Source organism: Hippocampus guttulatus, chromosome 5 (assembly GCF_054856545.1).
Source record: "Hippocampus guttulatus isolate MCC_2025c chromosome 5, RoL_Hgut_1.0, whole genome shotgun sequence".
Taxonomy (NCBI): domain Eukaryota; kingdom Metazoa; phylum Chordata; class Actinopteri; order Syngnathiformes; family Syngnathidae; genus Hippocampus; species Hippocampus guttulatus.
The window spans coordinates 2,821,644-2,846,083 of NC_141265.1; the positions used below are offsets into that span (position 1 = coordinate 2,821,644).

General features: G+C 41.6%; 1 protein-coding gene across 1 annotated transcript in view; it reads left to right on the forward strand.

The window, feature by feature from the left end:
• The window catches only part of zmat4a (zinc finger, matrin-type 4a), a 46,937-nt gene that overhangs the window by 16,826 nt on the left and 5,671 nt on the right, over positions 1 to 24,440 (forward strand). The window contains exons 3-6 of the mRNA XM_086112071.1: positions 2,612 to 2,701; positions 13,875 to 14,031; positions 19,767 to 19,988; positions 24,269 to 24,365. Of these exons, the coding sequence (XP_085968197.1) occupies positions 2,612 to 2,701; positions 13,875 to 14,031; positions 19,767 to 19,988; positions 24,269 to 24,365 (566 nt within the window). The remainder of the gene's footprint in view (positions 1 to 2,611; positions 2,702 to 13,874; positions 14,032 to 19,766; positions 19,989 to 24,268; positions 24,366 to 24,440) is intronic.

The window sequence follows — 24,440 nt, forward strand, 5'->3', positions numbered from 1 at the left end:
TCCATACGTCATGCCAGCATTGAAGGCAGTTTTAAGTAAGTGGACAATTTTAGGCAGTTAACTTCACGTTATTGGCAAGGGTGTGCGCCTTCATGTTAGATTCTATTTTCATTTTATTTGACAGTTTAATTTATGGCTTCGGAAAGGAAATCATCCCATTTACATCTGTACTGTATTTCAACCTATCAGAAAATTCGATCTCATTTGACATGCCATTCAAAGTCCCAGATTAACAAGGCATCTTTATAATGCAATGGCTACGCAGCACTGTTAGCAGAAATATATGAAATAAGGTCTGAGGCGTTGACTGGGTCCGGTTTGGTGGCCTCAGTTTTGCATCTCTGGTTTTTGCAGATGATGTGGTACTGTTGGCTCCTTCAATCAGGGATCTCCAACTCTCACTGGAGCAGTTCACTTTCCACAAATTGCGTTGCACAATAGTTGTAATCCCGTTGTGTCATTTTAAATTCAGATTTGGATGGCCACAATGTTGATCAGGCCAAAACAATTTATAGTTTCACCTTCACGGTGTGAAAACAATATCACAGTCAGAGTCAGAAAATAAAACCGTTTTTTTTCTTTCATATTACTTCCTTCTCTTTATTTTGTATCATGTCTTGTCATAACCAAAGTGTTTCTTGTTAAGGTTTTTCATTGTCAGAGAAACTAATTTGTCCTCTCAATTATTTCCCCGATGTGGCTCCAAGATCAAATTCTACGCGATCAATGCAAAGCTTGTAACAAGACACCTGCTACACCCTGATTGAACTGCGCTCTAATTATCAATTCAGCATTGTTTCAGGCAGCGAATGAGAGCGAGTTCATTTAATTGAGTTGTCCCTTTTTCGTGAAGCTGCTCCCTAACAAAGAAACACGCATGTGATACAAATGTCTACAATTGTGCGGAATAAAAAGGTATCCTAAGGCAAGAGAGTAAATGTGAATTTTCCAAATAAACGGATAAGTTGCAGCACAAGAATCTAATATATGTCATCACTAATGAAAGATGGAATAAACACCAGCAAGGCTCTCAACGTGGTCAATCTCATGACGATATACTGTGGTGGTGAGTATCACTCTACTGTAACAGGGTGATGACTGCACCTTAAATTAGACAATAAGGAGCCTGGGGTCAAATGGTGAGGAGGATCAGGTAAACCAAACTGCTGCTAAATAATGGACAGCAAAATATCAATAACTTGAACTCAATCCTCTCCAGGATACTGGTTGAACCCCGATTTGACACATTTGAAAACAGTTTCACGCCTGAGAAATACTCTCACATCTCTCTGTTTGTTTTTTCAGCCCCAGCTGGACTGAAGGGCGTTTCCCTCCAGCAGGCTCACCTGTTCCGCATTTAACAAAATCAAGCCTTCCATGTATTTAAGGACTGCCAAGCTGCCTAGTCTCTTGTCGGATTATTGATCTTGCTTGCTGTAGTGCTTCAAGTGTTGTTTGCTCAACCTCTCGATACCCTCCATCGTCGCTCTCGTTATTCATATACTCTTGTTTGGAAGGATTTTTATTTTTCTCATTGCTTTTGATCTTTAGCTTCATTTTATTGGCTTCTTGACATTTTGTTTCTTTGTTTTCGGTGTTCCTAGGACCTTGGCTTTTGCAAGCGCTTTTGCTTATTTTATGCATTGTTTCTTCTGGCTCCCTGGGACCAGCGATTTCTGTTTGTACTTTGTCGGTGCGCTTTTCTGGAAATAAATATTTTTACTTCCGCTCTTTGTCTGAGGCTGCATTTCTGAAATCCAAAGACATGATTGGGTTCGGTCCAGAACCTGACCAGCACATCCAGATGATCTTTTCCAGCGTCAAGCTGCCATGATCTTAAAACATTTAATCGTCCCAGGAATTTTGAAGTAGTTTTAGTCCTTCAAAGTCGAACAACTATAAGAGAACACAATAAATAGCCATAATTACTTAACTGTGAAAAAACATCAAAACTTCATTTTAACACGTGTCACAGGGCAGGTGCTTCATATTTACCACCAAAGGCTCCTCAAGTTCTTTGTGCACTCTTGAGGAAAATTTCCATCAAATATCTTACGGTATTTTGAAACATGCTTTAATTAATCTTCATAAAATATGTAGTGTTTGTGGAGTCAGTTCAGCCTAAAAACAAAGAAAGCCTTAGACTCTTAGTTCATGTTCAATATTTTTTTTTCACAAAAGTGCAGTTTACAACACTTTTTTTTCCAACAACCACATCATCCCCATTTTTATGCCCGGCTCAAGTCTAGAGCTTTGCACGGTCCAATTGTGTGCAGGGTTTTATTTTTAGGGGGGTGGGGGGTGCTTTCATCGATGAGCATTCTTTTATCATAATTGAATTACCGGTAAATATATTCTATTTAAGAAGCTGGCAGCAAGAAGGCATGACTGACCAATTTTAACCCAACCAATAAGAGGACAATGTGAGGCCTCTGATGGAACGCAGTAGGAAGTGGCAAGGTGAAATGAAGGGGGTTTGAGAAACAACACATTTAAAATGTACTGTATGTGGCATGGGCTCGACAGTTTATAGCACTCCATGTAAATCATTTAAAGAAATTTGGCTGCATTGTCTTGCTTTATTCATAACACTTTCTTTTCTTTCTTCCAGAGTCGAAAACATGCCAATAAAGTGCGACTTTATTACATGTTACATCCTGTGGATGGAGGCTGCCCTGCCAAGAAGCTCAGAACAGACAATGTAAGTTATTCATGATGGATACATCACATGCCTTGTCTGAATTCACTGAAAAACATGTGTCTCGTGTCCGATCTCATCTGCCAGATTCACATCAAGAATTGTATTTCTTAATGGATGTTTAAGATCCTCTCAGAGTGTCTGAGTAGCTGAAAGGCTGGGAGGGAGCCACCATTTTAGTCCCATAAATGACATACATGGTGGTGATGGGCTGCGGATGGTGACACTTTGCTTTTTCGTGTGTTCTCCTGTAATGAGAAAGAGGTAGAATTTTAGGACTAGTGTACAATATCTTATCACACTGTTGTGTGTTCATCAGGCTACAAATAGTAATTACAGTATATTTTTTCTGTGCTGATCACACCGGAAAATAATTTTACCCCACCTTCTTAGAAAAAGGTTAAAGCAGTTCATTTTTTTTTAAATTTCCTGCTGAGATTTATTTCTGGTACACAAGATTCAAACAAGACTTCTTTGCTTATGAATTGCTGAGATGAAACATACAAACACTTAACTTTGTACAGCATGTGGATAAAGTGATGTAGATAGAACACCCCAAACCATTTAGGCTTAAAAAATATGTTTATGGCTGCATAATTTTGAAATTTGAAGTCAATAGTTTGTTCAAGTTATTGTAAGAATGGGTTTGGAAACAAGAAAATGCTTACAGTATTGCAATGTTTTTATTTCCAAAATATTTGAGATTTTAGCACAGATCTTTGCAAGAATCATGGAAGTTGTCTGAACATAATAGGTGCTGCCACATCATGTCCTTTCGGCATTTGCCACATGTGTAACAATCAAGACAGCGCACAGTGGCATGATTGACAGCTCAGTTGGCACATGCCCTATTCTCTTGGCCAGGTGCCAGCCTACCCATCCATGTACACATTTCTCATGTGCTGGACGACGACAGTCACTGATGGTGTAGCGGTAGACTTGCCTGACCTGTGTGCAGGCAGCATGGGATTGCTTAGTGACGGTGGATGTGAATGGTTGTTTGTCTCTAAATGTGCCCTGCGACTGACTCGCAACCATTTCAGGGTGAAGTCGGCCTTCTGCCCGAAGTCAGCGGGTGTAGGCTCCAGACGCCCCCCACGAAACCTCTATACAGGATAAGCAGTGTTTAAATTGGATGGATGGATGGATGGATGACATGTTTTTGGGTTATTTTTTTATATATTTCTTTTTAAAGAATTGGCAATTTTTGGACTAAGTTGAGTGGGCGCGTAGCAGCCAGAAACGGGAGGTGCTTGAATAATGAGTGACAAATCTACATCAGACGAGACCAAAATCTAATCCACTTGCTCTAGCAGGCCTTTGCATTGGAAATGTTACTGCATTTAAACAACAAACCAAATAGATGATGAACTTAAATGCCCTTGCCTAATTTGAATTTGTTTTCTGCACAAACCAGTCAGGGAAGGGAATGGCATGGGACCTTTGAGTTACATTGTTCCGGAGGTATAGCTTGACTATATTTGGTGATATTTACAAAATATTTTACTTGTCTGCAACAAACGGCGGCCGTGAAAACAGATCAGTTATTTTGCATCATTTTAAAATAAGACAACAAAAAAACCCCAAATATTTTGCCTTATGTGAACATTTTGTTCAACTGAAGAGGGGCCAACTCTAATATTAGGGCTTCACTTGAAAAGACAGCTTCACATCCTGCTTAGCATCTTAATCAAGTCTGGTCCCTGTACACTGATATAGATGCTGCCCTCCATTAATTGGGTGTTAAATTAATTCATTGAATGAATCTAAGTATTGACAAAAGTAACAATGCACCAGCTTGAACCCTCCTTTGTCATTCTACAACTCTGTTTTTTTTCCTGTCTGACTGAGGCTTTTGTAAAAAGGGCACATTTCTTGATGGGAGGGGACCTCACTTGTAAAATTACACAGATGTGATGTGACCAGACTGTGCATATAAGGTGGCACTGTCTAAAAATACACAGCAGCATTGCCTCAAGAGACTGAGACAGTGCCTCCATTCTGGCACGGCCCAGCATTTTTGAGCTGATGACATGTGACAACTGTACACGCTGCTGGCCATTCTCATTGCCGTGATAACCTGCTTTCATTCATGCTGGTGGGAATGTTGGTCAACTCGTGTATTTACAAGATTTTATAGGTTGGGTGATGGCTGAAATGGACGAGGTAAATTTGCCATACTCAGAAGATATGCCTCAAGAGTTGCAGAAAAAAAACATCAAGTAAGAAGTTGGCTGATCCAAAAGAAAAGGTGGGAAACTAAATTGTCATGGATCCCGCAGACTCAGACAAAATTAAGAATCCTTTGGCCAGCCAAGGACAACTGGTGGGCCAGCAGGGAACAGCGTTAATAGAATTGCATGACACGGTTGCCCTGTTGGCTCACCGCTTTGAAGAATCAGGCTCATGTGTTTGGGCACCCAAGGGAAGCCCCACTTGGATTCTTGAACTGCCAGTATTGGGGTGAAATCGACCCCAACGAATTTTCCGGGAGCCAAATTTACCCCATCCTGAGGTGAGCCTGGACTTTGTGGACAATTTATTCACCAGTGCTCTTTGATTTTTGACCAGCAACCATCGGCCTACACCCAAGATCAGGGGTGGCCAACCCACGGCTCGCAAGTCGCATGCGGCTTTTTGGCTGGTTCAATGCGACTCCCGTGCTTTCACAAGACAATTGTCGAAAACGCCTCGGCGATGGCGCTGCCATTCAAACAACGGTGCTTAATACACAGAACGTACTACGTCAGACTATCATCAATCCCGTTACTTGATTGACCTAGAGGCCAACCAATCAGATGACTGAATCACAGCTCATGCGCAGACAATGGCGCTAGGTGCTAAGCTAGTCAGGGAATCACCTCTGTTTTTAAGGAAGGGGTGCCCAATACGTCGATCGCAATCGACCAAGAGCCAGCAGACTGGTCCCAAGACGTGAGCGGTGGGAGGAGGAAATGGGGGGGAAAAAAAAGATTTGTGTGTCTTTAGGTTTCATGTATGTGCGGGAGCTCCGGCTGTTGCTCGTCGTGGCGTGCATGCATATGTGCCCGAGTGCATGGTCGTGTGTGTGTGTGTTCATATGCTTGCACGGGTCGATCGTGGGAGCTTGGTCGCTCCAAAAGTCGATCTTTGGGCAAAATAGTGTGTGTGTGCGTGTGGCTCTTTGCAGTAGCACAGTAAAAAAATTGGCTCTTAGTCTGTGTCTGGTTGGCCACCCCTGCCCTAGATCAGTGCTTCATAACCTTGTTAGAGGTACCAAACCCAACCAGTAATAAAATAGTATTTATTTTTACACATTCAAGACATAAAAAACGGATTTATTGAAAACTGAAAAAAAACACGAAATAAAATTTCAAGAAATAAGTATACGTTATTTTAATTGTGCACAAAATGAACCAGCCAGTGATGGCCAAGCGGGCGTGTCATAACTAATTGACATGTTGAGTCGGGTGTGTCTTAACCTCCATGGCAGAGGCTCCGTCGAACCCGGGAGACTGATTCACCAAAACCCTCGGGTTCGATCGAACCCAGGTTAAGAACCACTGCCCTAGATAGCGCCAAGATTGCACCACGCTGTTCAGAAAAGGGAGGCAGAGGTCGGCTCTTAGATTGTGTTTCGGGTTGGCAATCAGTTTGAGGCTGTTTTTTGCATTTTGGCGGCTGAGAGCGGATTTGATTACAGTGCCTTATGTAGCATCTTCTGCTATGGTTTGAGTCCCCCCATGAAAGATAAACTGGCCATGTGGGACGACTCTACTAATTTGGAGGAACTTATTGCACTAGCTATCCGCTTGGATAATCGGTTGTGAACAGTTGCGCGCGGCGACTGAGACCCATTATACTGACTGACTACTGCCGGAGGGCACCATTAAGACCCCTGACGAACCCATGCAGCTAGGCGGAGGACATCTAACCCCTGAAGAGAGAAAACAACGCTGCCAAACCGGTTTATGCTCGGACTGCGGTCTGCTGGTTCATCAAGTGTCCATCTGTCTCCGTAATCCACTCAGCTGGGTCATAGGGAGTCGGACACCAATGAACTCGATTCAGGACCTCTCATACGAACCCTAGTGTTCCATCTCCCTTCGAGTTTCTAGCCAGGCTTCTAACGTCCAGAGATTAGAGTTATCAGAGGAGGTGCCATGCGGAGATCAGACATGTAATATTATGGTTCTTGTGGACTCTGGTGTCGACGAGTGATTTATTGATCCATGTGTGGTTGAAGGTCTTGGCTGCCCCACAGAGGAATTTACCGACGTCAATAGGGTGACTGACCTTGGCGGGGTTCTCCTGGCAGAAGTCAAAAACATTTCTCTCCAGCTTTAACTCTCGGGTAATCACATTGAACAAAGGAGATTTTTTTTTTGTCATGCTATCACAAGCAACCCCGGTTGTATTCGGTCTAGCTTTGCTCAAGGCTCATAAACCAAACATTAATAGGGGCAAACCGGCTATTGAAAATTGGAGCGTGTTTTGCCACTGTCCAGCTTTTTTTTTCCCCCCCCAAGGAAAATGCAGCACTTTTGTCTCCCAAGGCGCTCACATTATCCATCTGTATCAACTTGATACACATTGAAAGCAATGAGTGAGCTTTATTCGTTTGTTTTTTTCCGTTATTTCTCACATTGTTAATTGTAATTGAATACTTGATCAAGCAACAATGGCATCCACTGTAAATAGTCAGCTGTGCGGGTGTGTGATTATTTGCCCCATCGGTCTATTCATCTGCCATCTTCCATTAAATTAAGCCTCCTGTGCTGCCACTGGATCCTGGTGAGGAGACTGAGCAGTCTTCCTGGAGATGGCACAGGTGTCCGACACTGCCTTGATGGAATAAGAAGTGACTGGAGTCATATGCCTCATTGCCCTAACATTTCCTTGAGCAATTTCTAACAGATTGCACTCTTGACACACTCACATTTTTATGAGGTGCTCTCATTTTCATTTCTGTATTCCAATAGATAATGCATATTTTAGGTCAATAATAATAACACGAAGAGTGCTGGCCCTGGAATATTTTATACCACAAAGCACCTTATTTCTGTTTCCTTGTAAATTCCAAGCTACAAACTCATCACCATAATTTTGAATGAGTTAACTTCATATTGACTAGGTCTAGCGCAATTTGTGCTCAGAAAGGACACATTCAAATACCATTGTATTCTCGTGCAATGAATATGTGTCAGTGTCTTTAGAAGTGATGCCAACATTTCACACTGGAAATGTGCAAAATTAATTCTTCAGAAATATCTGCATATGTATGCTTCACTCATTGGCGACTGGTACCTGCTAGGGGCGTGCCTTTAGCGTCCTCTTACACGCCCACCCTTCACTCATTGGCGACTGGTACCTGTTAGGGGCGTGCCGTTAACGTCCTCTTACACGCCCACCCTTCACTCATTGGCGACTGGTACCTGCTAGGGGCGTGCCTTTAGCGCCATTCTTACACGCCCCCCCTTCCCTCATTGGCGGACTTCCGCATGCCTGTCGTCACTCACGCCCGCCTTTTCTCTATATAAAGAGCGTGTCGGCCAAAAGCGCTCTCAGTCATGCTTTGGAACTCTGCTCATACACTAGACGCTCCGCATTATAAGGCGTCCTGTCCATTTTGGAGAAAATTTAAGACTTTTAATGGCGCCTTATAGTCGTGAAAATACGGTACCACAAAAAAAAGGAGCCCATTTGACAAAGTTCCTTTTAAATGAGCATCCATCCATTATATATTTAACCTTTAAATATCAGGATCAAAACACTGATGAAAAATATTTTTCAGACCCACGATAGAAGGTTTACTTATTTTTCATCAGCCGTCTGAGCTTTAATGAGACTTGAGGTGACAGGCGGCTGTTGTGATTTTGGCGTGGGTTATTGATCTTGGTCATAATTTCATGGACCTCCTACAAAGTCTTTATGTACATCCAGGGGGATGTGTTCCCCTGGTTGGGAAACACTGCTGTGGAAGATCTATTCAGTATCAGTGTAGAGGGACCAGACTTGATTGATGATGATGCTGGGCAGGATGTGAAGCTGTAGTTTTTCTTAGTTGAAGCCCCAATATAAAAGTAGATTGCACATGCTTCATGCCATTTGTCTCAATTTTACAGCTCACTTTCAGCAGGTTCGATGTCACAGCTGCTTCCCTGAATATCCCCGAATGCTTCTTAGTGGACAATGTTAGTGGATAAAATGCTGGATATTTCTGTTTCATAAATTTATCTTGAACAGTATGTACAGTACAGTGAAACTCCTCTACAACTAAACTTACATGGGGGAAAATACCCCCTAATGTGGAAAGAATTTCATCCATGAAAGCCATTCCCACTTTTCTGCTCCCCCTACGATGAAAATTCCCCGTTCCGTTATACGAAATCTTTTTCTCTGCTCTTGCCTCGCGACGAGATTCACTACAACGAAAACAAGCCTTCCACAAAAGTCTAATCCAACAGCGACCCCTACTGCTTTGCTCCGAAACTGCAACAGCAACCACCACACTGGTTTACACATGCGCAGTAGTCCAGGAAGTATTCCGTTGCATTGCTAAAATGGCTACAAAACGGACCTTTGGATGTCAAGCAGCTAAGACAAGAAGAGGTCTGACGCTGGAAGAGAGGGTAAAAGTGATCAAAACGAAAGACGGAGGAAGCAAAATAAAAGACATTATCCAAGAAATTGATGGAAGTAAAAGTGAATGCTGATCGTAAATTTCGCAATTTCTTTCCCTTTTTTTCTCTTTGTGCACAACTGTACATTGGCTATACAGGAGTACTGTACAGTATGAAGTGTCTTTGAGATTAGGATTGTTTGATTTCAAAAATCATTGATTTCAATTCCAATTTAAATGAGCTAAACTTAAGAAATCAATACTTTTATTTTCTATCAATCATTTTTTTCATGAATGGATAGAAAATTTGAATGTTGCTTTACAACATAACCAAAAAAGGTAACAGATTTTTGGGTGGCTTTTTTCTTAGTTGTTACAGTACTGTAGGCATATTATTCATTCCAGTACTATTATGCTTCAGGTGCAGTTTATAAAAGTAAATTTTGAAATCAAATTATAGATATTGAAACTTCCTTTTTTATAAAAGAGTATAAATGACTTTTTTAAACCAACAGACAAAGTGGAGTGATTAATATAAAAAATTGTATAGTAATGTTAAACAATATCAAATAAGTGTATGCTCATATGTATGCACTGCGTACAGTTTTGGAATAATAATAAAGAGTACACATATACATTTTGTGTGTGTGCGTGTGTGCGTGTGCGTGTGCGTGTGTGTGTGTGTGTGTGTTTGTGTTTAAATCTGAGATAAAATTTGCTACAGTGAAAAACCCTTGTTGTGAAAAAGTTCTTGCTGCAAACATGATTTCGTTGAAGAGGAGTTTCACTGTATTTCAATCATGAGCTGCATTTAGTTTGTGCACATTCTGGACCCCCTGACTGAAGCGAGGAGCAATGCCAACGGACAACTCATTTGGCAGTAAACATGTTAGCTTTTCATACGCTTCATTAGAGGGGCTGAGCAGGCAATTATCACAGCTGTACATTTTGCTGAGTCAGTGTAGCTAATCAGAATATCCCACAAGTCCCTCAACTGGGTCATCCGGTAAAGGTCTGCCATTCACGATTATGTTACACCTTGTAAAGCATAGATACTGCAGGCTGAAAAGTACTTAAAAGTACTGACACGGATTTGTCAGCAAATTCACATTGCTGCTCATGGAATAATAACCCAATAGAGTTCTGAGGTCAGCAGCCCAGAGTTCAAAGCAAACATATAACAGTATTTGCCTGTTATACTGCATGCAAATAATGCACCTGAATAATGAAGTTAGCTCCAATTGTAATTTTTTTTTTTAAATCCTGGTTCATAACTAAGCTTTTCTCTCATACCTATGATTATGGTCTTTTGGACTATTTCTATCCTAACTTTCCCCCAAAACCTTTTTTTTTGCGCTGTACACTCTTTGAATAATATTTGTAAAATACTTATCTCTTTAATTTTCCTTGATGTGTTGTATTTTCTTTTGAAATTGTGTCCTGCCTTGTGTATGAAATGCAATTATATAACTAAAGCTGCCCTGCCTTGCCCCTGTTTTCAGTTTTTGTTTGAAGGTTTCATTCAGTAGGCAGCAAACCCTTTTCAATGGCTATTGTCTTTTTTACACTTGTTTTGCCATTATTAAGAGTATACACGTTATTGCTGTGTAAAACCTCATTTTTGCAGTGAACCTTGTGCAGCATATATGCAATTGCATGTATGCTTATGTCTTATATTTTATATCGCATTCTCTATTGTGTACAGTTCATTTTTAAATGACTTTGTGCATGCAAATACTTGATGTTTTTCCACTTTCTTCCCATCAAATTTATGTACACAATGTAAATTGTGAGCTCCTCCTTTGTGAGACAAATAAAGGTTTTCTTATCTTATCTTAATAATGCTTTCATGATAACAACAGTGTCAATCCAAAACAACTATTTCTCCAAGACAGAGGTTATGCCATGAAACCATATAGTTGATCATTGCGAAACATGATGCAACCACACAACACTCATCCACAAAATATCCCTGATTGCGACACAGTATGTGAAGTCGGCATTAAATGTACCTGGTACAGTATTGGTACACCTTGCTTTTTAATGGGAGCGTGTGCGTGTGTTTTTAAAAGTATGTGTGTGCGCGTGACTGCTGGGGTGGCCAGTCTCCAGCTCCTCTTTGCCCTCCCCTGTATGCACAGAAGAGAGTGCTTTGTCTGCGCAGACCGTCTTTTTATCTTTATATTGTAGGGATACCCTGGTACTTCACTGTCCCATTTCTTGTACATGTGCCGCAGGGGAGATGCACATGAGTAGCCAGTGTTTCCTGTCTCCCAAATAAAGCTACTTGTATTCTCTGCAAAAAGTCAGACTACAGGCACTTTTCCATTACAGGTTCTTAAGCGGCCTGAACTGTGCCCTGTTCCCGCTTGACCTGGCCTGGATGTTATTACTTCTCCATCTTATTTCTGTAGCAAGTTTTGTGTTGCTTGACTGACCTCATGCGGTGTGTGGTGCCCCAAAAGAGGTGGGCAGGATTTGCTCTGATTCACTTTCTATCTATCGATCTATGTGTGTAATTTAACCATAGGCTGCATGCTTGGCATAGATAAATTAACCCAAAAAGTTATTACAAAAGAATTCTTTTTTTTGGACAAAATAATTGACATAGACGGTACGGTAGTCAACTGGTTAGTACGTGCACCTTACTGTGCAGCGGTGCGGAGTTCGATTCCAGCTCCGGCCTTCCTGCGTGAAGGTTGCATGTTCTCCCCGTGCCTGCGTGGGTTTTCTCCGGGTACTCCGCTTACCGCTCACATTCCAAAAACATGGCAGGTTAATGGAACACTCTAAATTGTCCCTATGTGTGAGTGTGAGTGTGAAAGGTTGTTTACAATACAATACAATACAATACATCTTTATTGATATAACGCTTTTGCAACAGCTGGAGCTGTCACAAAGCGCTTTACAAAACAGTTAACATAAAATAACAATATAACACAACGCATAACATTTGTCTATGTGTGCCCCGCGTACTTCCCGAAGACAGCTGGGATAAATTATAACTGTTCACTTTACATTAAGAAAGTGAAGTATCATTGTTTCACCTCACCTCAAACTGAGATATTACTGAAGTGAAAAGATGCTCTTTCAGCTACCTACACTGAAAAAAACGGTGTGTCGAATGTACTCAATTTTATTTTGTCAAGCGGCTGCACACAATAGAAGCATCTGGACTTTGTCAATTTATTATTTTTTTATGAAGGTGTATAGACTGCTTAAAAAAATGTATCTGGATCCAGAAAATTAGATTTTGTGCAGGCCCTTGACAAAATCAAATTGAGTAAATTCAGCACACCATTTTTTCCAGTGTAATCTTCACGACAGTGGGCAGAGACAAGGGTATTCGAATTAGATCACAGAGCGCTCTTCGCTTCGCTTGTGTTCAGCCTCCTTTCCCTGACCAAGATTATAAAACCGTAGTTTAGCTATTTTACTGCAATAAGGGGTTGTCCGTGTCCTCTGCATTTTCTTGCGATAATGACTCTATGATGATAATGACTTGGTGCTACTTGGAGGCCTCAAGAGCAGTCCATTGTCATCCTGATTGGCTCCGCTATCTCAATATAACACGGCTCATCGGCTGCATTTGTATCCCACCAGGAACTGAATGATTAAAGCGAGTCATTTTACAAAACCTACTGCATCCGAGTAAAAACTTCAATAAATACCAACTGTCGTGGTTTTTTTAAAAATTACATTTTAAGTAGATGTACTAGAAATGAAACAGTATGAAAATAAATAAAATAATTATCGTGTCATCCTCATTATGGTATAAAAATAATGCACCTATACCATTGCCGGACATTTTATTTAGATTATTAACTCATTCAATGCCAAAATGTAAAAATACGTTTTGGGTGGGTTTTTTTTTGTAATTTAAAAAATATTTTTAAATGGCTTCGCGAAAGAAGAGGGTTGAAGCTTTGAGTCACTGTGCTCTGAGTAAAATATTTTTTTCCAAACCCTACACGAATGAAATACAATAATAATAATATTAATACTACTACTAATAATAATTATTGTGGCTGTCACAAATGTACATGTATATGTTTAGAATTTATTTTTCCATTGATTATTTGTGGTAGGTTTTCTCCGGCTATTAGGGTTTTCTCCCGAATTACAAAAAACACTGACTTATCCATTAGTGTGAATGTGAGTGTGATTGGCTGTTTGTTTAGATGTGCCCTGTGATTGACTGGCAATCATTTTGGGTGCCCCATAATTGCATTGGGGCCAGGTGGGGCAGTGAGCTACAAGCCTCAGGAGTGGAACCGCACTGCTTGGCATGTAGCAACATTCCAATCAAACACCCCATGAGACTGCAGACATTTGTAATACATCCTCACCATAAAGGTGAAATGTCTCAGGTGCTGTTGGTTTGTGGATATTACTTTGCCACCAGCATTGTGTGCATGTTATTGGTAAATGTGTTTAAATTGAAACTGTGTTGGAGGTCACACCATTTTTGTTGTCATTGGACAAGTGACGACTTGTTGTCTTTAAAATTACACTTATTCCTCTGTTCTATTATTTCTAAAATTCCTTGATTTTTATGTTGCTCTATATTTTTAGGGCAGCGACGAAGGTGACGTGGACAAGAATAAATGTTGCACACTGTGTAACATGTCCTTCACATCAGCTGTGGTTGCACAGTCACACTACCAGGGTAAAATCCATGCCAAGAGACTAAAACTGCTACTTGGGGATCAGACCGCCATCACAACCAAAGGTATAGTTTTTTTTTTTTCCTTTTATGTAAATGTACTGTGGTTTTATGCGACATGCATTGGAATTTTGTCATGGGGTGATTTTTAACCTCCACACAAATGATGGGCAAAAAAATATAGCAGCAGTGTTATTTATGGTGCAGGGCTCCCCAAGTGCAACACAGCAAAGAGTTATAAAGAAAGTGAATTTTTTTTTTACAAAAACACTCGATGGATTTTCACACTGACATCCATGTTCTGTCAATGCAAATGCACTTATTGGGCATAGCTTGGCAGTAGTACACAATGACCCGACGACTCGGTACCGGTCTGCGAACCTTGCTGTATTAGGCCACAGAGATATATTTAAAAAAAAAAAAACCTTTGGCGGCGCATATGTGCCCTGATTGTACATCAACATGCCAGGAATGTGATAGATGGTTGCCGGTCCATGAAATATTGGACCATGAACCGGGCCGTGGAAGAAAAAAAGGTTGGAGACCGCTGCCCTACCATATCACGTGACACCCACACACCCAAACATTTTTTCCATTTGTGGTACCTCAAATATCTAAACAATGTTTTCCTGCTAAATAACAACCTAAACAACACAAAAAGGCCACTTGGATTTCAAAATAACAGTTTCTTGCAAGATAAACACTGTGCTGATGCATAACCAATGCATGAAGTTTCCATGAACGTTGAAATGTGTGTATTTGTGTGTGTGTGTGTGTGTGTGTGTGTGTGTGTGTGTGTGTGTGTGTGTGTGTGTGTGTGTGTGTGTCTGTGTGCCTGCGTGCATGTCTACGCGTGTTCATCAAGGATGACAATGGGACTTCGTCATCTTTATTTGATTTGAAAACGCTCTGTTGGAGAGTTAGCTGACGGTATTCATCCATGTACTCAACACCACACTGCTTGCACACGCCACCTCACAACGTAGGATCACCGTACCACACCCCACACCCACTGACACACTGTGTGGACTAAGATCTGATCAATGCCACTCCTGCTATCTCGTGGTGATTTGTCATACTGAAATAATTCTCATAGCCTCGATAATGACTGAGGAGATGCGCGAAGCCCTTTATTATTAATTTTAAAAAAAACCCACCCAAAACGTATTTCTACATTGTAGCACTAAATGATTGGGTTTTTGCAAACTTATTTTGACATTTCGGCATTAAATCAGTTAAACCTTTCTGGTTCATGGAGAATTACCATCAGACAAAACAAATCATGAGCATTTTCACATGGGCAAGGATGGTTAAGTTGGCAACAAACAGTCACGAGAAAAAATAGGCCTTAACTCTTCTATTCTCCCAGTGTCCAACATTTTTTTATTAGAATTTGCACTCGGGGCAGCACGGCGAGCGACTGGTTAGCGCATCTCGTTTGCATATTCTTCCCGTTCCTTTGTGGGTTTTCGCCGGGTACTCCAGTTTCCGCCCATATTCCAAGGCAGGTTAATGGAACACTCAAAATTGTCCTTTGGTGTGAGTGTGAGCGCATCTGTGAGTGCCCCGTGATTGGTTGGTCACCGGTTCAGAGTGTCACCCGCCTATTGCCGAAGACAACTAGGATAGGCTCCGGCCCGCCCGCGACCCTCGTGAGAATAAGCGGATTAGAAAATTAATAGGTGGATGGATTTGCACCTTAATGTAATTTTTGTTGCTCTGCCCATGCGACCTGTTCAAATGGTTTTGGAAGTAAATGATGAAATTTTTCAACAGTATGATAAATAACATACAAACCAAACAAAAGGAGTGAAAACAATGCATCTTGATTTTTCTCATTGCTCTTTGTGGAGGTAATTAAGCATCCTCTTTTCATCACATGGTTCAAGAAAGTTAATGTCTTTGTTTTCACAAAAATGCAATCATTGTCTTTCCATTAACTGAATAATGAGCCTTATAGTCATCTACTAAATGCAGGTTCAGACAGCTAATGATAGTTCAACTGATGGCAGACATGTTTGTTTCCCAAAACAAAAGAGCGTTTAAAACAAATAATTGACTGCAGACCGTCGAGCTCCGTTTTGAATTTTTTTATGCAAATGATGACTAACAATTAGCAAAAATGTAAACCATGCTATTGGCTGTCTTTGCCCCTTGTCTGAAAGAAATACAGCCTTTACGAATGTCATCTGTGGTCAATTCTACAGCAGCGGCTGCAGTTGATGGTCAGCAAAATAAAACCAAAAATGAAAGGCAACAACAAAGATACTACAGCCACTGCATTTGTGGTGTGTAGTGTTGTCTCCAACAATCTATTCATTGCTGAGAAATTCCCAGGGAAACAAGCTAAAAGGTGCGTCATCCTCTCCAAAACTATTGGCAGAGTGGTGATGCTAATTCCTTTTGTTTTTTTACCGATGCTAAATGAGAAGATGCAAATCACTCATTAGCAAGTAGGAAGACAATGTTGGATTCCGCCAAAAAGTGTCCTCTTACAGACTCATGAGACAAAACATTTATGAATGTGATGGGATGGGTTAAAGCATAGGTGTCAAACTCAGGTCCTGGAGGGCCGCTGCCCTGCATGTTTTCCAAGTCTCCCTGTTGCAACACACCTGCTTCAAATGAACAGGTTCAATGTCAGGCTTCTGCAGAGCCTGCTGATGATCTGATCATTTGAATCAGGTGTGTCGCAACAGGGAGACTTGGAAAACATGCAGGACAGCGGCCCTCCAGGACCTGAGTTTGACACCTATGGGTTAAAGCTTTGCGAAAGAAAAGAAATGCTCGTGATTCCCAACATGAAAAGTTCACTTTTGAAACTCAATGGTGGTAGAGTCATCTCTCGCTGCTTTGTGTTTTACATTTTGCTGGTCCACTGCGTTGCACTTTTTTAGACCAAAGTTTGCTACGATTAATTTTTCCACACGCAGTGTGACCGCAGAGCAATACAGTATATGTGAGCCAGGGGAAAACAGCGCGTAATGGACAGAGAATGTCCAAAGTTTGGGATCATTTCGCACTTAATCAAAGAAGCTAAAGTGCATTTGCAATGTGCCTCTTGCAAGGTACACCCGTCTTAAGAGACACAACTGCAAGTTCAAGGTAACTGTATCATCAGCAAATTTCATACAGCATACCACATGCTAGTTAGAATGGTAATCCCTCTAATGGTGGTAAGGAGAGACACAATCACTGGTGCACATTCAACCACTTTATGGAACTAAGGTAACAAAATAAAAAATAAAAAACCCCACAAGCACATATGCACGCCCGACATGCCCCTCGGCAAAATACATGTTTGGTCACTTGCGGAGTTCATCTACAAAGTACTGCAGGAGTGGCGACTGGTGATTATTTGTACATGATTTAAGCCATCATTTTGGGTAGATAGTCCCCATTAAAACTTATTTACATCGATTTCGAAATTGATAGGGCAACAAATTCAGGTAATTAGAATGACATTTTTACATGAATTATAATCTGCTAGGGCACGGCACAGTGCTGTAGGGACCTGAAAGATAGCTATGCCCACTGTCCTTTTACTGACTGCCGGTATGTTCACTGACCCATATAGTACAAGCTGATATGCATTATATTTTTTGGGTTAAATCAAATCAAAGCCAGGCAATGAAACGTTTTGCATCTTAATTACATAATATTTTACAATCGGGACATGCAGCATTGATCATTATTTATTCCCATTTGAGTGTCGCAATGTGCATTTCCATTTGTTCTCTGTGGAGCGCAGTTCTCATACTCTGGTCTGATGCGAATTGTCAAGTCTGGAGGCACAGTAGCTCCCGCAAATGTCACTTCCTTTAACATCAGCAACTTAGCTTGGGGAGGCATTTCCCCCCCTCAAATTCATTGAATGAGAAGGGATTCGGGGAATGTGATTCCAAAAATCTTATAGCTTTTTGGAATTGTTACGAATGTTTTACTCAACATTTCGGCATATTAAAACAGACAAGCCGTCCAAGTCAAATTAGTGTTGCGAGCAAAGAAGTGAAATTACAAAGGAATTACCCCCCAAAAGTGTATTTTGGATCTCATTTTTACGACACTCTGATTTTATCCAATCTGCTCTTTGGCTCATATCAAGGAAAGTTAGTTTCTTTATGTCATGACGACAGGCTAGCTCTCTTTCGAGAGCCGGTGTTTCCTGCAGCGGAGGAGATCTGCCTCGATGGGGTGGAGGTTGGAATTTCGAAACATGGTTGATTTGAGTTGGAGGCTGTTTGTTTCTTTCGTTTGAACAGGCTTTCAACAAATGGAGCTTTATACCGCTAGCTCCGTTTTGACCCTTCTGCGTGGGTTAAATTAAGTAAATTATCTAATCTCACAGTGAAGCAGCAGTCAAGGAAGTCAGTCTATTGCCAAAGTCTTTGATTCAAATTGTACATAATGGCATGCCATTTAAACTTTTCAGCAGCACTTGACTCACTTAGGGCACAAGTGAGAGGAAAAAAAAACAAGAGAGTGCAGTGAGAGGGGGTTCTCATTTACAGTCACTGGACCTCTGATACCATAAAACAGCAGTAATAGATTTGTGTTGGGCCACACATTCACTCACAGACGGTTACAGGAATTGAGCATATAGCGCCTTTTGGTCTTGTAGAGCCCTCGCTGCACAACAGTATTTGTTCAGGTTAACCATGGTAACCATGCATTAAGACACAAGTGGGCAGCAACCGGAAGAACAGACTCTTTATTCCATTCATCCATCCATCCATTTTCCGAACCGCCTGATCCTCACTAGGGTCGCGGGGGGTGCCGGAGCCTATCCCAGCCGTCTTCGGGCAGTAGGCGGGGGACACCCTGAATCAGTTGCCAGCCAATCGCAGGGCACACAGAGACGAACAGCCATCCACGCCCACACTCACACCTAGGGACAATTTAGAGCGTCCAATCAACCTACCATGCATGTTTTTGGAATGTGGGAGGAAACCGGAGCACCCGGATAAAACCCACGCAAGCCCGGGGAGAACATGCAATCTCCACACAGGGAGGCCGGAGCTGGAATCGAACCCGGTACCTCTGCACTGTGAAGCCGACGTGCTAACCACTGGACTACCGGGCCTTTATTCCATTCGTCAAGTAGAATTTAGTTTTTCCTCTTTGGGCATTTAATGGAGATAACAGCTTATTTTTCACTTGACTGCGCGAGTAGGGCCATCGACATCGTTGCTTGGCAGCTGATCAGAGCATATTAAAGCTCACTGTCCTCACTGTCAGTTGCTGGCCGGCTTGCACTTTAAAAGGCCACCATATAGAGAAGAGTGTGTTGCCGTTGGTGTTTTCAGTCTTCTGGATTCATTGCTTTTTGGTAAAAATGAACTACAGGAGTGCCTTGAGATACGAGTGCCTTGATGAATGATATTTTGACAATAAAACACTTATTTTAATCTGGGCTTGCGACCGGTAGTGGCTGGGAATTGGTGCAATGACCAGGAATCGAAAGTGTGCCATCTGCGTGAAAAGCAGCAGCGGAGACAATCCGTTAATAAACAGTCACAAGAAAACAATGACCTCGATTTGTATCAGATTAATCAATTGAGTAATTGATAAAGGCATTTTACCAATTCCAATTCAACTAAATTCTATAGTTGGCCTTGGTTTACACTTCCTTGAAATTCTGTCGCTTGAACAATGCAGTATAAACCATACTTTGAGAGTTATCTATCCGTTCCCAATGAGATGCATGTAAGCATAACAAAGCAACAAAAAAAACATGTAGTTACATTTGCTGCAAAGCTAATACAAAGTGTAATACAATGTTTTGTCCTGTTTTTCCAAAGAGACATCTCCCTGTCCTGTAAAAGGCTCTCCCGACACATCCCCCATGACCTCCCCACGACACCGACGCGACTCGGATCGCTACTGCCAACTATGCAATGCTTGGTTCAACAACCCAGGCATGGCTCAACAGCATTATGATGGTAAAAAGCACAAGAAAAATGCTGCCCGAGCAGACCTGCTGGAGCAGCTGGGCAAGACTGTGGACATGGGGGATATGAAAGGTAGGGAAGCTTGACTGACCATTGTATTTCCTGTCTCTAGTGTATGTTGCATGCATCAATTTTAGACTGATCGTGATATTTTAAAGCTCTTGTCAAAATACTAGTATTGGATGCAATCAGTTTGCCTGCCTCTAGCGATCAACTTATTTGTAGAACTCTGGATGTGTTCAACATGTTTATACATTACAATTCAACACATCTTTATTTAGATAGAGCTTTCACAACAGCTGCAGCTGTAACAAAGCACTTTACAGAACATTTAACTTTTATAACTACCGGTAAATACCCCTCCGTCATCATCCCTCCATCCTTAGTCATATCATAATTGTCCTCCGTCCCGGTCCGTCATTGTCCTTTTAAAGTACTTCGGTCCTATTCCGTGCATGACGCCGTGGGAGAGAGGCATGGAAATTAATACCCAACAGACGAGACAGCCCTTACTTTGCTCCATACATTTGCGTGGCACTGCCGATCCCATCTTGAATGGCGCCTTTTGCGACAACCGCAAGCAAGTATTTGTAATTACATTACATATACAAAGATACCTTGAATACGTCCACACCGCAGCCGTGTTGGATGTGGCAAAGAAAAAAAATTGTGAATATGTGTCATGGATCTGTTTGTGACCAACAGGTGGCACTGTAGCGCTCCACCTGCAGCTGCACACCTGTTGGTCATTGTGTCATTAGTTGTCACTTTAAAAGATTTAATGCCCAACCACTCAGTGTCAGGTCATTGTTGCTGTCACTATTGCTGTCATTGTTTTCTGTTGGTGATTCTTTTCCTCTTAGTCTTTTGCTTCTGCCATGGGTTTTTGTTTGTTACTTTTGGATTTTTGCTGTCTTCAGGTCTATGATCTGGATTTAGTTTTCTCAGTATTTGTGAATACAATTTGTCAAGTTCACCCTGCTCCTCCCTCCTGCCTTTTTGTTTTTTAGGGGTCCACCACCACCACCGTTCATGACAATATGCTTCCTCCTTGGAGATATATCATTAAGCAAAACCTCACGGAATTATTGCTTTTGATTGTCTGATGTTATCCTTGCTCAGTTTTATGATTTTAATTGCCGAAATTATTGCCGATATTAGAGCCACATACAATGTGGCGGGTGGGCTGGAAATATCGCTTTTACTTGGTTCAGCAATTGTCTGCCACAGAGTTGAAGAGAGAAAGTAAAAGTATGTATGTGTGTGTGTGTGTGTGTGTGTGTGTGTTTTGCATAATGTGTTCATGTTTTTTCTTTGCATCATTCCTGTGTTTGCAGTGTTTGGCCATTTGCAGCAGTTTTGCGGTTGTTTTGTGCGTTTTTTTTTAGTTTGCATGTGTGTGTTTGTCTTTTTTTGTTTGCATCTTTTTGTGTGTTTACAGTGTTCGGCACCATAATTGTCACTCTAGAATGGACGAATATGTCACAAGTGTCACAAGGTACATGGATTGATGGTTGTCTATTTAGCTTAAAAAATTAATTGGGATCTGACTGTTCTGGTTCATGTATTGTATTTTTCTTTGTGTGTGTGTGTGTGTGTGTGTGTGTGTTTTGGTGGGTGGGGGGGGGGGGGGTTAAAGGAAGCAGCTGCTGCTGCTGCCAAAGCACTTTTCTCTCCATCTTCATTTTCTTTGCTGTTTTTATCCCTTTTTCTGGTTGATCTGATGCTGCTTTTCCCTCGATCTGACCCCCAGCATCATCCTCCCAATCTGCTCAGCATGTTGATAAAATGAACAGCCTGACTCTGCAGATGTACGTGTGATGAAATATTCAGGAGCTCCTATGATAGAAGTTCCATCACCATGGAATGTGCTGCTTTGTTGTAGAAGTGGTCATCCATGAATAGGTGGAAAGATAAAATGAGAAAGTATAGCGGAACAGTGGTCATAATGGGTACACCGTTATGATTTTGTTCAGATTTTTGGCGTGGAACAGGGGTCATCGTTGACCATACAACTCATTGTTTCAAGAAGCAAAACACCAAGTGACAGTTCTGTGGAAAATATTTTTTCTTGGGATGATTTCACCGTCATTTCTCTTGGTTATCAAATGTTTACGCTGTATTCCCTCTGAAACCTAAAATCATAGAATTGATTACTTACTTTTATGACCGAATACTCCTGGGGGAAGTGAAGGGTCCGGTGCCTGACGATCAACGAGACAATTATGCTTCTGCCATGTCGATCGCGTGCCTCTCTTGAGCTCAATTTAAAGGGAATGCGGGGAGCCACTTCGATTGGCCGGGTAATCAAGTCGGCTGCATCCACTCTCTCAACGGCACCAATTTCTAGCTCTGCCCCTCTGCAAGCTTACCAAAACTCCACCCAAGTGCATAATCAGACTGCAATTACTGCTAAGATCTTTCCCTCCACAGTTTTTACACCAATAATGTAAATATAAACCTGAAACTGGACTAGATAAGGACCTCATACAGTGGATGTCTACCCTTGGGGTCCTGAGTAATTCTTCCTGATTTGAAGTGAACAAAAACAAAAGACTGTGTCGTATTATGTTGATCTGCAGATGCAAAGACTTCAAGATGACTGGGGGGGGGGGGGGGGGGGGGGGGGGGGCACTAGTGGGGTTTGCATGGAGCCACGTATTCCAATTAGAATGAATCTGAATGACCAAACAGAAAGAAAATGTTCCATGGTAACACTTCAAATGGAATAAAAAGGCCGAATCCAAATGGGATTTTGTTCGCGTTCACAAAGGTGGTATATATTCTTTTTGCCAATCCGAATGTGCATTCTGTCAACAATTCTATCAGAATAACCCAGCTGCGTCCCGTCTGCACAACCTGTGTGTTGACATGCGCCGTGACGTCGTTGTTTACTCTCCTTACAGTGGCAGTAACATACCAGAACTCTCTTGCCGTGTAACTTGTTTTTGATATTGCTTTAAGAAGTGTTAAAACAATCACAACTACCGTGCTAAATTGACGGATGAACTCCAATCCCGCTAAGTTTATGTCATGTTTACATTGCCTGATCTCCACGTGTCACGCAGCTGATCTTCTTAACGTCGTGGCCCATGGAAACGGCAGATCAGAATACATCAGGTCACATGTAAACAGGTGACCAGAGATCTTCATTGAGAATGATTTCAATCAGAACGGCAAAAAAAGTCTCCATGAAGCATTTTTATAGCATTTAGTGATTGGGAATCCTTCTAATCGCAATACATGGCTGGGGGGTAAATCCGGCCAGTGATGTGACCAGAAGGCTTCCAAGACAAGTCCACGAGGGAAGAGACGCAGGTAGCTGGAAATGTTTGATACTCAGGCTGCTGTGTAATCTTCTCTCCTTTCCATAATAGTTGGAGAAGCAAGCAGTCAAGGGCTGCTGCAGAAAAGCACACTGCTGCTTGCTGCATAACCTATGATAGAACAGCTGGGCTGTGCCTGATGAGCTGCGTGCAACACTGAAAACTTCCAATATAGTGTTGCGAAGGAACACATTTTATGCAACGCCAATGTTTTCGATTACCATCTTTGATTTGTTGATTAAGAGCAAACAGTGTTATAATCGCATTGTGACAGTCATGTCTGCTGATACTTATGGAGTTGGAAGGGCAAATTTTGGCTTTCATTTTTCATTAAACATAATTGGTTTTCGATGATTTTCTTCATTTGTAGCGACAGAACTCACTCTGGAGTTTTTATGAGGGAAGGTAAGCATTAAAAAATGAAATAATCTGGTTGCACAACTTTGCATACACTCTTATAACTGGGATGTTGCCGTGTTCACAATTATCCAATCAGATGAAAATTCATGTTAAATAGGAAAGAGTACACGCCGGCCATCATTTAAAGTGCCTCTGATTAAACCCAAATCGATTTCAGTTCTTCTAACAGGCTTTTCGGACATTTTGGGGGATGTTTTAGCAGAAGCTTGAAGGTTTTTGTGCCAAGACTTCACTGGTATTTGGAACTGTTCACAATTCCCTCCACCTCATCTACACCCAGAAAACTGCTTTGGGGAGAGGCCAGCGCCAATAGTCGCAGTGTGCTGAAATGACCCGCACGCAAGGAAATGCAGAATTGACAAATCACGCTTTACTCTTAGTGCCAGTTAATCCAGAAGCTCCATTATGGTGATGTTGAATAGAAAATATGTCCTGACCATTTAAAAATATATATAATTTAAAAATGTTTACATGAACATGCAAGTTCTCCCCGCTGCCCACCATTTAGTCTGTTACACTGGCTCCGCTTCAATGCTGGTTTTCACCATGAGCAATCAAGTTTCCGCACAACTGAAGTGGATGTACTTTTTTTTTGTGTGCTTCCAGGTCTGAAACGGAGCTACACCTGTGAAGTGTGCAGCATGACGTTGAATTCGGTGGCACAGTACCACGCGCATCTGCAAGGCTCAAAGCACCAAAACAAGTGAGTTGATCACGCTACTGTGGGGTCCAGAAGTAGCGCTCATTTGCATCGTTTAAGAATTGATGTTGATGTGCG